We start from the raw sequence: 15,046 nt of genomic DNA, 5'->3' as shown, positions 1-15,046 counted from the left end.
CTACAGAAGATGGCTGTCCACTTGTAAAAGCAATAATCACCACCGCTAAAACTGAAAATTCACTGCCGGTTACAGCCGTGTGAAATATATTGCCTGTTGACTGTAGAACAATGGAAGAGAATCATGCTACGTATTGTGGCAGTCTGATGGATTATGTATGAACTTGGTGAGCGTTACTTACCGGAGTGTACTGTTTTCAATGTGGAATTTGGCGGAGGATACAGGTAATACCTGAAGCCAACTAGTTTCAGTTTCAACTGAAAACTGACTTGCTGGTGTACCCATGCTTCGCTACGGATTTCTACATTGTATACTGAATTCTAGGTTAAGTAGTGTACATGTTGTGGGCAAGACTGTATCAAATTGCATAGCTCTTAATGTTACCCCCAAAACGCAACAGGGAAGACACCATATGTCTCATCTGAAAACTGGGTTAAGGAATTTTCATTGTAGTGGCTATCAGTCACAATCAAGTTGGGCAGTTTTCGTTGTAATGGCAGACACACTCCACCTGATTGATAGATGGATAGATACTTGCCTTTTTACATCCTCCTAACAAATCAACATAGGTCATTGCAACAACTTCAGTAGATATGTCACAATTAAAATCAATGCATTCCTATGAAATAATCAAATGAAAAACAGCACATTTTCTCACATTTAATGAATTGTACTATACTGCCGAATTAACAGTCCAAAGTTCCAGAGCTGGAATGAGCAGGCAACAGGCAGCCGTGAACATTCCCCTGCAATTATTTGATTAAGTGTCCACACTGCTGATTCCAATCAATGCCTCAGAGTTTTGTAGGGATGGAATAGCTGGAATACTATGACGAACTAGTTTGTTATGTATCAGTAGTATCAAAAAATTTATGAACTAGAGGAATGGCATGCTAAAGAAGAATGTTATCTAATTCCCCAGCTACTTCTCACAAATGTTCAGGCAGCCTGTTGTACTCTGTACGCAAGAGTAATCCAGCTACCAGAGGTGAGTGGCAACAGAAGATAGAAAGCAAACCGCAACAAACAATGGTCAACTTCCGTGGTTTCCCATTTTCAGACCAGGCAAATGCTGTAGCTGTATCTTAATTAAGGCCATGGTTGATTCCTTGCCACTCCTAGCCCTTTATTATCCCATCGCTGCCATAAGACATATCTGTGTTGGTGCGATGTAAAGCAAATTGTAAAAAACAATGGTCAATGTAATGTTATTGTTGAGCAATTTTATGAGCTTTCGATATTGTAGGCCTTCACATTTAGATTTCTTCCGAATCTGTGATATTAGTGCATCTAATGTAAAGGATGTCCATATTTCATTCATGAATCCCTCTTGTCTTATTCTTCAAGCAATTGTTCCTTTACAATTTTTTCTCAATTTTATAATCATCTTCAAAATTTTCCTTGTTGATACCGACAGATGACCTTGTGGTTTTACACCTTAAGACAATCATAACAAAAACCATTGCCAGTTAACACGATCATAACTTATAGCTTTCATTTCTGTGTTAACGTTTGACTTATATACTTATAGGAATCAGTAACATTTATTATGTTATATATTATATAAACAACCCTCAATTGATTCCTAAAATATAAGTTAACACGATTGAACAATAAGGACTAAGCAACAAAAGCCCAAATTTATCTAAATCCAAGAATTCCCTCGTTACAGTCGTCCCCTGTGGGTGGGGGGCAAGAGAATAACACCCATGGTATTCCCTGCCTGTTGTAAGAAGCGACTAAAAGGGGCCCCAGGGGCTCTGAACATTGGAGCAAGGGTAGGCGACCACGGGGACCTCAGCTGAGTCCTGGCATTGCTTCCACTTACTTGTGTCAGGCTCCTCACTTTCATCTATCCTATACTACCTTCCTTGGTCAAACTCTTGTTCTTTTCTGACCCCGATGCTATTAGGGTTCGGAAGTCTAGGGAGTCTCATTTTCACGACCTTCGTGGCCCTCGCCTTTCTTTGGCCGATACCTTGATTTTTCGAAGTGTTAGATCCCTTCCATTTTTTCTCTCTGATTAGTGTTATATAGAGGATGGTTGCCTAGTTGTACTTCCTCTTAAAACAGTAATCACCACCACCACCTCCCTGCTGTAGTGGTACTGTCGAATATTCAATATGTTCGTATTTCATTATGTAATTTCCTCAATTCTTCAACAGCCTACTTTTTTCTTTCTTGATGTCCACAGCAGCTGTGAGTTCAGTTTTATTAATATTTACCTCTTTGGGTGCAATTTCATGGAAATAAATGAGTGCAGTTCTCCGACCATAACTTTGACCACCAATGCTGTAGTGTTTGTAAACAAAGCTTCACGGGCTCTGCTTTGTTATTCTATTTAATTTTATTTTGTAGATATCTGTTTGATCTCTTCTTCTACATCCATTCCTTTTTCCAGATTCTCTCTGGGTAGGGTAGTGTACCAAAGCCCTCCACCTTACTCGATCTTCCACCATTCCTCTTCTAGTACTTTATTGCTATTGACTCCTCTATTTGCAATACAGTCTACAACAGAGCTCCTCCATCTAATTCTAGGCTGTCCCCTAGGTCTCTTTGCAGTCTCTGTATCCATGAATAATCTCTTTGGTATTCTCTCTCCTGGCATTCTCATCATGTGACCAAAACATTTTAGCTTTGCTCTATCAATCTCTTCTCGAAGTTTACACACTCCCACGTTTCTCCTTATTTCCTCATTTTGTATTCTCACTCATCTTGTCTTTCCCTGGATGCTCCTCAAGAACCTCATTTCAGTTCCTTGGGTTCTGCTTAGTCAACATCCAGGCTGCTGAAGCATAGGTCAGTATAGGTTTATAATAGAACGAGTATAAAACCTTCTTGCACATCTTTGTTCCATACAATGTCTCTCACACATTGGTAGAAACTTGCAAACTGCTGTATTTCCAAATCTCCATCTAGTGAAATGCTGCCCAAATATTTAAAATTTGTGGCTACTTCAAGAGGTTCATTTCCAATTTTATCACTCCCCTGGATTTTCTGTTACCTCTCGTTATGATCAAAGCCTTGCTTTTTACAGTACTAATCTCCATTCCGAAATTTCTTATCTCCTCATTCCATAAATCAACTTGTGTCTGTACTTCATCTTCATTATCTCCCCTAACTACAATGTCATCAGCAAAGAGCATAGACTTTACTTGCTCGCCCATCATCTTCTCCTTGATATTATGTAGAATTCTATCCATGATGATAATGAAGAGTAAGGGAGACAATACACTTCCCTGTCTTAAGCCTGTCTCAACTCTGAACCATTCAGTTTAACCCACTTTGGTTCTAACACAGCTTTCGTAATTTTGATGCAATGCTATTACCATCTGCATTGTTTCATACCCAATCTGTGCCTCTGCATACCAAATTCCTTGGGGCACTGTCGTCATATGCCTTTTCAATATCTAGAAACGTTACTACCATGTCCTTTCCATATTCCCAATACCTTTCCATCATTTGATGCAATGTAAATATTGGGTGAAATGTGGACCTGCCTCTACTGAATTCATACTGGTGTGCTACCAATTTTCCCTCTACTTTGTCTCTTATTTGTTTATCCAAAATTCTTTCAAGGATCTTAAGCAGACCCTACACGGTCAATAAAACCGTCAGTACCAAAAAATATTGACAGTAATACGGATCGTGTGTGGACTGGAATGATGGAATGAAGGCCAGTACTGAAGCAGATCTGGATTTCCTGATCTGCAAGTGTCAGTACTGCAGAGTGGTGGGGATACTGACAGTTATACTGACCGTGTGAGTACGTTCGTCAGTATTAACGGAGCAGCAATGGACGTCAAATACATTTCTTACCAAGGCCAAGTAGAGGTGCTTGTGGAACCGCCAAGTAGGCTTATTGCAAAAGTTTAACGAGCTATATGAAACACTGCAAGAATAAACGTAACACAATACTTCACATGCTTCCACAACAGCTGTACTGATGCAAACTGGTGACATTATAGCGGAAAACTTTAAATCTTCAAAATTTCTACCAGTTGCAAGATACCTCAATGTCACCACTAATCTCTCTGCCACCATTAAACATGTCTGCATGTTTGTATTTTGCCTTATTAGAAAAGGCTCTACCATTCCTAGTAATTTCGCAGAAGTACCCTCACTCGTTCGGAGATAGTTCTGATAATCTTGTGCTTCTGCTATTGACAGTACCAATCTTTAACCCATCGTTTACATTTAACACTGAGTTTCGTGCAGTGTGCTAATATGATAGCTATACACGACCGCCTTTTATGATCCATTTTGATAGAATACCGCAATTGCATGTTATAAATCTCATTCTGTATTGACGGTTTTTATTTGTAAAGTGATAATACTGCAATGATAAGCAAGTGCACTAGTACTGACCAATATATTGACAGTAATAATGATCATGTAAGGTCTCTACAATATTGATGCGTACTGTCAGTATAATTGATTCAGTATTACTGATCAGTATTATAGACCGTGTAGGGTCTGCTTTAGCTGTATGAGGTATCAGTGTCACTCCTCTATAATTTTCACATTGCTTCCTGTCTCCTTTCTAAAAAAATATCTGTTTGGTGCGAGTTATTAACTTCTGTCCATATTTTGTAATTGAACTGATTATATATATTTTTAGTACAGTGTGTGTGTTTAAATACAGCATCTTCATTACGGAAAATTAGTGATGAAGTATGGCAAAATTTGTTGGAAGAAGAAAGTAACACATCAGACTTTGAGATTGAGAATGAACCAACAGATTCAGAGTCCAATTCAGAATGTGTATCAGTATTCCTTCGCATCAAATATCAGAAAGTAAAAGTGATAATGAGCCTGCCATACTGCAATGTATCGTAACAACGTGGTCTAAAGTGATGCCTCCAAAACAAGGCATGTCGATATATTTTGCCCCATATTTTCAAGAATACACCTCTCTGAGTGACGAAACTTTTGCTAGTGCATTACAGGTACATTATTATAATACCAATATAGTTGGTCCGTTATTGGACGTTGTAAATTTTCCAGCTAACTCATTCCTGGTTGCCAGCGTTTCGCCCCAGTGTGCTAAGTTGGGCTCATCAGTTGGTAAATAGCACACCCACCAAGACGCATGGCTAGTGCATACCGTGGAGGCCACTGCGTAGGCTATTTGGAGCCACCGTCAGTGCAAGTGCACTATGAGAGACTTTGTCTCATTTTCAAAAATTGATGCCTGCCTGGCCATCAGATGACACAGATGTTCATTCCTATAGGGAACCTGAAATATTTGTTCCAAATGAGTAAATTTATAATACCAATATAGTTGGTCCATTATTGGACATTATAAATTTTACAGCTAACTCATTCCTGGTTGCCAGCGTTTCGCCCCAGTGTGCTAAGTTGGGCTCCGTATATCTCAGTCCGTTTGACAACTTTCAGTTTTATGTAGGCCCTACATATATAAAAGCTTTACTATTATTTTGAATTTAGGAATTACACTTTTTGAACTGATTGTATACTTTTCTTGTCAAGACATTTATCCAATTTTGCATCAACAGAACAATCCTCAATGTATTAGCTTTAAATGTAGATACATAAAACTTTGTAGATTTATTTCATACATCGTAGATATTCAGTATTTTATTTAGACAAGGAAAAGCTGCCAAATATGGCTGTCACCACAAGATTTAACATTGCCAGTTCTAAGGTTAAGGGCAATGTAGTGTAGGTCGTAGTAGGCCGTATTCCTAATGAGCTCCCCCTGTCGATCGGTAGTCGAGTGTCGGCCCCCGGATCCCAAGACTGCAGATTCAAACCTGGCAGAGGTAGTTGGATTACTGAGAGAAGTCCATTCAACACTCCATGACGTATGATGTTGGCATGTGAAAGATCTCTGGAGAAATACTTGGTGTTTATGCAACAAAATTCATTAAAACTCAGCCATCTACACCAAAGAGAGATTCGGTCTACTCTCCCATCTGGTAGGCTTAGAGTAAAAGGGAACATCAAAACTGATGAACAGGAGGCCACATAGTGTCAAATTAAAATACCTGCTCATGGTGGTTCAGGTCACACAATTAATATTATTGAGATACACATTATGACGATCATTGTGTTGTTGAAAATTGATTGCTCCACAGCTGAAATCCATGGGTCAGGACAGTGAAATATCCCCTACCTGATATAAGAGGCAACTAAATGGAGGATTAATAATAATAATATAAAAGAATTTATTGGACTCCAACCTATTCAATACATTACTGGATGTTAACATTTTTAGTTAAACATCGTTAAAATGGAGACATGTTTCGCCCTCCATGTGGGGCATCATCAGTCATATCAAAGCACCTCAAAATTAAACCAGACGTCTGGTTGGAAATTATGAGCAATATTTGTAAGAAAGAATACATTAAAAACACGTACAAAGTCCTATCCAAAACGAAATAACAACAGACTAGTTACACATAGTAAAATACGCTAGTGGTTTCTTAATATTAAAATTAGGTTATCATATGCACAGTATAAAAATGGAAGTAATCAAAGTCCGTATGATATTGAGTTCGATGGTAGTTCTGCGTAGTATATACAAATGTTGGCAAAATAAAACACAATTTATAATTACTGTACACTTATTTCTAATTGTTAAAAATGATGAGGTAAAACATTCCAATTTGACTATTTGTAATTTGGCTCCAACCAAAATAATTCGCCCTAGGATTCATGAGGTAGTCAAACTCCGTTGGTCACTCTCTATTTGAATGGAGTGCACAGTGCAAATGAACAGCTTTTGTTGATTGTAATTTGTTGTTTTAACTCTGTCTTAGCACAGCCTCAGTTTACAATCAACAAAAGCTGTTCATTTGCACTGTGCACTCCATTCAAATAGAGAGTGACCAACGGAGTTTGACTACCTCATGAATCCTAGGGCGAATTATTTTGGTTGGAGCCAAATTACAAATAGTCAAATTGGAATGTTTTACCTCATCATTTTTAACAATTAGAAATAAGTGTACAGTAATTATAAATTGTGTTTTATTTTGCCAACATTTGTATATACTACGCAGAACTACCATCGAACTCAATATTATACGGACTTTGATTACTTCCATTTTTATACTGTGCATATGATAACCTAATTTTAATATTAAGAAACCACTAGCGTATTTTACTATGTGTAAGTAGTCTGTTGTTATTTCGTTTTGGATAGGACTTTGTACGTGTTTTTAATGTATTCTTTCTTACAAATATTGCTCATAATTTCCAACCAGACGTCTGGTTTAATTTTGAGGTGCTTTGATATGACTGATGATGCCCCACATGAAGGGCGAAACATGTCTCCATTTTAACGATGTTTAACTAAAAATGTTAACATCCAGTAATGTATTGAATAGGTTGGAGTCCAATAAATTCTTTTATATTATTATTATTGAGATTCTTTCAATACGGAAAATAAAATGATTTTCATTACTTGCAAATGGAGGATTGCCGTGGGCTCTCCATTTGGAAGCATTGGTTGGAGACCATGTGGCCTTTAAATGAGTGTGGCATTGCTTCCGCATACTTATTTCATCTTTCCTCTCCAAACTCTTGCTCTTCTCAAACCCATATTAGGTTTGCGAAGTCAAGGCAGTCTTTCATTTTCATGTCTGTTGTAGCCCTTCCCTTTTCTGCCGATACCTTCATTGCACTAACACACTGAGGGTTTTTAGCGATGCAAGGGTGTAGGCAAATATAAATGTTACAGGTGGGTGGAGGAAGCTATGGGAAGTATTACATTTGAAAACAATAAATCAAAAAATCACTGGGGTCTCCCTGTAAGTATGTTAAAGAAATTCAAAATAAGAATTGATCACTCTTGTTTTAACATCTCATTTAAAGCTTTATTCACGTTTCCCATGTCCACTCCGAAATGTATATTTTCCATATATTAATTCAATAATTATGTTCCATTTTCATTTTTTGTCCAATTTAACAAAATTTCAGTTATATGAGTAAAATTTAAATGTCCCCACAAAGTCATTATAACAGTATTCAACTGTACTACTAGGTTATTACTAATACTGATTAGGTCAGAGAATGATTCTTTCACACCAGAAGTGTTGAGGAATGGGAGGTAGCGTTGCTCACGTCCGTAGGTTTAACCTCTAATTGCCCTACACGTGCCTCCTGGGTGGTGCTAACTGAGCAACAGTGAAAACAGGCAGCCAGACTATCCACAGGATCTCCTGGCAATGACATATTTTCGACGAAATAATAGAAACAGTTCTTCTCAGAACTCACTAGCGAGAAACATTGGTCCATCTATCAGACTCCTACAACTGAATGTCGAGGGCATTAGCAAGGCAAAGTGTGACTATTTGTCGAAATTCCTGTTGGACAATAACATCGACATTGTCGCCATTCAGGAAACTCATGTTTCCAACGAAGAAGCATTCCGAAGCAGAGGTCGAATTCCTGGATATACTGCTCTTGGTGCAACTTATCACGAGGTATATGGTATTGCTACGTATGTTCGGAGCAACCTAAACAAGGCTTCACTAATATCTGTTAATGTGGAGGAAGATATACATACGGTTGCCATGCAAGTGCATGATATCACTATAACAAATGTTTATAAGCCACCTAAGACACCCTGGCCCGATTTTGTCTTACAAACTGCAGAACATCCTGCAATTTATATAGGGGACTTCAATAGTCACCATGAATTTTGGAAATACTCTGACAATGATGAGAATGGAAGTATGCTTGCAGAATGGGCTGAAGTGAACAATCTTCATCTAGTGTTCGATGCCAAAGATCAAGGTACTTTCAGGTCAGCTGCTTGGAGTAAGGATTCTAATCCTGACTTATGTTTTGTTACCTGCAATGACAGAGGTTTCCCGATCAATGCCACAAGAAAAGTGATAGATGCCTTCCCCCACAGCCAGCACAGACCTGTAATAATACAAATTGGTTGCACGGTCCCTGTCATACGATCAACTCCACATGCTCGATGGAACTTCCAGAAAGCTGACTGGGCAAAGTTTTCGAGGGAACTGGATAAGTGCATTCGCTGGATCCCTCCATCTCATAAGAACTACCATCGGTTCATCGGTGCAGTAACAACAACAGCTAAAAAGTGTATGCCGAGAGGATATCGAAAAGAATATATCCCAGGATGGAGTGATGAAAGTGAAACACTGTACCAACAATTCCAGCAAAGTAGTGACCAAGAGATAGCTACAGAACTTTTGACCAGCTTAGACTTATCTCGTAGGCAGAAATGGACAGACACAATTGAAAGTATGGACTTTACCCACTCAAGCAGGGAAGCATGGAGTCTTCTGAGGAGATTGGGAGGAAGTGGATCAGTATGCAGGAAACCTTCAGGAGTAACACCTGACCAAATTGCTTCCCACATCATTACCACATCAAGAGTGCCTCCCGACAAGAAACATACCAAACATATCAGACGGCAGCTTCGTGACTTGAAAAAGACAACATTTCCCTCATCTGAATATGCACGCCCCTTCACAGTTTTAGACATTGACATGGGACTGAAGGACCTCAAACCTTTTAAGTCACCTGGTTTCGATGGCATCCATCCAGAATTTCTTATTCATTTGGGAGGATATGCTAAGAAATGGTTGGCAGAGTTCTTTACTGACATCCTACTGACTGGTCAACTTCCATTGGAGTTCAAGAAGGCAAAGATAATTTCCATTCTGAAACCTGGCAAACCCAGCAACAAGGTAGAAAGCTATCGACCCATTGCCCTTCTTAGCTGCTGCTACAAACTTTTTGAAAAGTTGATATATAACAGAATAAGCAGCGCAATCCTAGAGCATATTCCAGTTGAACAGGCAGGCTTCAGACCAGGACGTAGCTGCTGTGACCAAGTATTGTCTCTTACATCCTTCATTGAGGCAGGATATCAAATGAAGCTGAAAACATCTGTAGCATTTGTTGATCTTACTGCTGCCTTTGACACTGTATGGAGGGAAGGCCTTATCTACAAATTTCTTCGTATCATACCATGCAGAAAGATGGCTCAACTGATTAACAACATGTTAAGTGATCGGAAGTTCCAAGTAATCACTGGATGCAAGATAAGCAAGGAGAAGAAGCTGAACAACGGATTGCCCCAAGGATCAGTTCTCTCACCATTATTGTTCAACTTATATCTCTCTGACCTTCCTGACACTTCATCCAGAAAATTCTGCTATGCCGACGACTTGGCTCTAGCTGTACAAGATCAGGTAATGGAGACGACTGAAGAGATTCTGACCAAAGACCTGTCTTTACTGGAAGACTACTTCAAAATCTGGAGACTCCAACCCAGTGCGAGCAAAACAGAAGTGTCCTGCTTTCATTTAAATAATCGTTTGGCGAACGTGAAACTGAATGTTAGTTTCAGAGGGAGAATTCTTCATCATAACTGGAACCCAAAATACCTTGGTGTCATCTTGGACCGTACACTATCCTTCAAACAACACCTCCTGAACTTAGCACAAAAGTTGAAGTCTCGAAATAACATCCTTCATAAACTGTGTGGAACTACTTGGGGATCTTCAGCAACCACTTTGCGATCTTCAGCCCTGGGTTTGGTGTATTCAAGTGCCGAGTATTGTGCACCTGTTTGGATGAACAGTCATCATACAAGGCTTGTTGACACCCAGCTTAATACCACAATGCGCATCATATCTGGCGCAATCACATCTACTCCAGTTCATTGGCTTCCACTGCTAACTGGTATAATGCCACCTGATCTACGCCGATCTAATGCCCTTATGAAGGAATTTCACAAGATCTCAAGAAATCCTAGTCTACCCGTGAATAGTGACCTGCCACTTCTGAATCTTAACAGACTAAAATCACGCCATCCAACTCTGCGTGATGCCTCTAACATGGATGCTAAAGATTTTAAATCTCTTGATGAGTGGAAAAGTAGATGGGAAGCAGCAACGGATGTGCGCCTTCATACCTTCTTCTCAGGTCCCAGACTTCCAAGTGGATCCCACCTACCACGCAAGACCTGGACTGCCCTGAATAGAATCAGAACAGGACATGGTCGGTGCAGAGCCGCTCTCCATAAGTGGAAAAAGCTACCTAACCCAGACTGTGACTGCGGAGCTCCACACCAGACTGTTCGTCATATCGTCAGGGAATGTAGGATTCGAGCCTATCACGGTGATGAGGATGACTTCCTGCTGCTAACTCCGGATGCTGCACGATGGATCGAAGAATTAGACATTCAATTGTGAAGCACAAGTTGCTTTGTTTCTCAGCTGTAAATATGTATATATGTATATTACTGATTATGTCTGTATAAGCCATACGCTAAATAATGTTGAGGAATATGAATTTAGAATGTCCTTTTCAGGACCCCACATGACAGCAATTATGTCCATAAATATCAAGGGAATATCTTCAGCAAAAGAAGAAATTAAGCACAATCTTTGCAAGACACATGGCTGTGACATCCTTTGTGTTTAAGAAACACACACCAAGACAGTAATCAGCGACGTCGAACAGTTAGCGGTATGGTGTCATTGATTATTGGATGAACTCAGTGCGACATCTATATCTGCACCTTTGAGTGCCATGTATTTTATGTAATGTGTTTGTCGTTTGTTTACATGCTTGCGGCTTTCTCGGAAAGGATGTTGTCAAGCAGTGCTCAATGCTGCCAACCTCTCCACTTAGGAACTAATGAGCGAGTGGTGCTTCGATAGGTGGTGGTGGTGATTATTGTTACACCATTGGTCTGGACTGGTTCTTGCCATGCGGACGGTTAGGATAGGACCTGGACAAGACCAGCGAAGCGGCCCTAGGCCTCTAGTTTCGTGTGCAAACACGACTGGTCTGGACTGGTTCTTGCCGTGCGAACGGTTAGGATAGGACCTGGACAAGACCATTGGTCTGGACTGGTTCTTGCCATGCGGATGGTTAGGATAGGATCTGGACAAGACCTGAGATATATGGACAAGCAAAGGGGCGCTTTTATTGTGCTGGGGTTGGTAATGGATTATGATTATCATAATTGACGGGAATGAGATCGCATGCCACTTTACATTGGCCAATAGGAGTGCAAGTTACTACTTCAGCAATGAAAATGGTGTGTAATACTCTTCATTAGGTTATAAAGTAAATGTAGTTCTTGCGGCGGGATGGTGGGTTGCTGGACATCGCTATGAACACATTTCTCCTCTGAGATGCATTCCAAGTAAGATTTCATTAATTTCTTATTTCCAGGGCTTGAGTTTTACCATACAATTTATGATTTATGTATATTTGTACTGTTCATATTGTATCAACATGTAATAATAATAATAATAATAATAATAATAATAATAATAATAATGTTTTAAGAGGTCTAATTTTTTAATGTATAAGGAAAAAGTAATGAACTGTTAAACTTACCAAGAACTCTGACCCCATGCAGATGCCCAGCATTAATCCATGTAGGTGGGGGTATTGTGACTAGATGATGACTAAAATACACAAAGATGTCAATACAGCCCCAATGAAAAAATCTGTACTCTTTACACTTCGGGCTTCCAACAACAAATCTGGAAAGAAAAAAATGTTAACAGGCTTCTATTATCATATACTCTATTGTATCATTGATGAGTATTAAAATAAAGGTAATGAAGTAGGCTTCCATGGCTGCATTGAATGGAAAAGTGTTGCCTTCTGATTGAATATGCTATTTTAACGACTGTCGACATTTTACCTACTGTACAAAAGGCCTCGTCAAGAGTATGGCAATCAGATGTAATTGACCTTCTCTCATACAAGTGCAGGTGCAAACATTCACTGTGCAGTCCCAAATTCTGAAGAGAGGACATCAGGAACTACAGTGTGTGAGCCAAACTCTGGCCAAGTGCAGGCTTTCTTCTTCATAAATGAAGTTGTTTGAATGCTTCTCTATTTCAAACTAGAAAATCTGTTCTATTCACCCATGAGTCGGTGTAATTATGATCTTTGCACAAAAATGAAAGAACCTGTCAAGAGAAGTTGTACGACACAAGAGAAACCATCAGCATGTCGATGATAAGCTGCCCGATACAAATGCTTTTACCTTGGCCTGAGACTTGCAGTCACAGCCCAAGAGAATCAATGTACTGTTTGACTGTTCACTCATACAGTGCATTCTTGCTCCAATGAGGTGTTACAAATGCCAGAAATTTGGCCACACTTCTGTTCGTTATCAACGATCCTGTGGGATATATGGAAAATGTGAGCGTGCTGATGAGTGCACACCGGTCTGCATCAATTGCACAAATGAGCATTCAAGGAATGCCCCACTTTCAAGGAGAAGATGATGATCCAGGAGATCAAAACAATGAAAAATCTATCCTATCCAGAATCCCAGAACAAGTTTGATTCAATGGTTTCTCCGGACTTCTCTGTCTCATTTGTTGAGAAGGTCATGAGGGTACGGATCTTATCAGAGAGCTTTCTACCTTACACAAACAACCTGCAAGTAATAAAGAGTTCAATTAGCCACAGCAAATATGATTAATAATGGTCCCTAGAAGATACCCATCTATCTTAGGAAAGCATAAAATGCTTCGTTGCTAACGTCGTTTGAGAAAGGCTATCCCCAGGTATATACATTCGGAGACCTTCGATATAATTAATAACTGTTCACGTGACAAGTGGTGAGGAAATAGAGCATACCACATTAAAGAGCTTCATGAACGAACTCAATTCATTAACACTGCACAATGTACGGCGAGACATACTAATAAAAACTGCATGAACAATGACAATTGTTTACCTCTCCTCAGAAAGATCTTTGAGGTGCCTGTTTGTAGCTCTCTTTTCTTTTTTTCCTTTTCGATATGGCTGTTAGAAGCAATAAAATAAATTAGGGCCTACTAGTTGTAGCTTTTAAAGGACGTTGTAAGAAGACATACACACCAAGTTAAACAACTTGCACCGACTGTTGGCAGTCAAGAAATTGATAGACACAGGGTTTATGGATTTTTTCAACTTCACCCACTTTCGGATATCAACAAATTGGCAACAACAGTTCTTTAACCGACCAGTTTCACAGAAACTGTTCAGCTTTATCTGTTTACTAGTAATGTGCACAGCTAACCTCATCCTCTCCTTCATACGACCTCACAATCGTTCCTGACAATTATATTTAGAGAACTTTCATGCAATTGTATTATCTTAAATTTGAGGGACACCTTTTTTTTTTTCTGGAAAACTTTTTCTGTGTCCTAGGAAATGCCATCCTTTTTCTACTACTACTACTACTACTACTACTCTACTCTTAATAATAATAATAATAACAACAGCGTAACAACAATACCTGTCTTCCAAATATCCACCCTGCAAGTCATGACAAAAAAGAGTTTTCGGTGTGCTATTTCTCTCGTAGCGAAAGGGTTGCCTCCATAAAGACATAAAACCGTGACAAATTTGTTTAGCTCCACGCAAATTATGCCTAGAACGGGGCTGTAAACCCATCACAGTATTTGCCCATGGAACGGCAGTTGGATCCCAGTCAAGCACCTCTGCGTATGTCTTTAAAGGTTTACAAATTAGCCCTGCCGGCTCAGTCTGGAGCTGAGATGCCATTTTTCACAGCACAGTTTACAATTAAAACACTCACTCAGCTAAATCACAAATCGAAATAAAAATAATTACAATCTACAACGTGCTACCCTTATCACAGATACCGACATTTAACCCGTCAACCAAAAAAGTATGCTGTCACTGCCCACCACTATGCTGTCAACACATCTTCTTCTTCTCCTTCTACGTCTTCGTTGTTTGTTCTTGGAATCTGCGCAGCGCACTACGTCCAGTCCAACGAGCTTGAATAACCATCGCCCTCTACTATGACTGCGCAGCCCTCTACCCCACTACTATGGCTGCGGGATACTGCGCAGCACCAAATTGTCAAAAGAAGACAACTGACGGAATTGAGTGTTTCGCTTCCCTAGAGATAAGCGATGGAGAGCTCAGTGGGTACAAAACTGTAGGCGTGATAAATGGCAACCTACAGATAATTGCTTCTTGGGCGAGGTTAGTGAAGTTATACATTCGTCTTATTCCTGAATAACAGTATGTTTATGTGAACGAT

The 15,046-nt window shown here is 39.6% G+C and overlaps 1 protein-coding gene across 2 annotated transcripts in view; it reads right to left on the bottom strand.

Annotated features, from left to right (window-relative positions):
* Positions 1-14,759, bottom strand: part of ENGase (Endo-beta-N-acetylglucosaminidase) — a 203,048-nt gene extending 188,289 nt beyond the window's left edge. The window contains exons 1-2 of one of the 2 annotated variants that reach the window (XM_067149703.2): positions 14,270-14,759; positions 12,364-12,512 (exon numbers count right to left, since the gene is read on the bottom strand). In XM_067149703.2, coding sequence (XP_067005804.2) covers positions 12,364-12,512; positions 14,270-14,538 — 418 coding nt within the window. In that variant the 5' untranslated portion in view covers positions 14,539-14,759. Of the gene's footprint in view, positions 1-12,363; positions 12,513-14,253 lie in introns of both variants that reach the window. The other variant, XM_067149704.2, reaches the window with a different exon arrangement.
* Positions 14,760-15,046: the final 287 nt, after the last annotated feature.

This window comes from Anabrus simplex, chromosome 6 (assembly GCF_040414725.1).
Source record: "Anabrus simplex isolate iqAnaSimp1 chromosome 6, ASM4041472v1, whole genome shotgun sequence".
NCBI lineage: Eukaryota > Metazoa > Arthropoda > Insecta > Orthoptera > Tettigoniidae > Anabrus > Anabrus simplex.
Note: the sequence above shows the minus strand (reverse complement) of the source record. Positions and strands in the feature narration are given on the sequence as shown.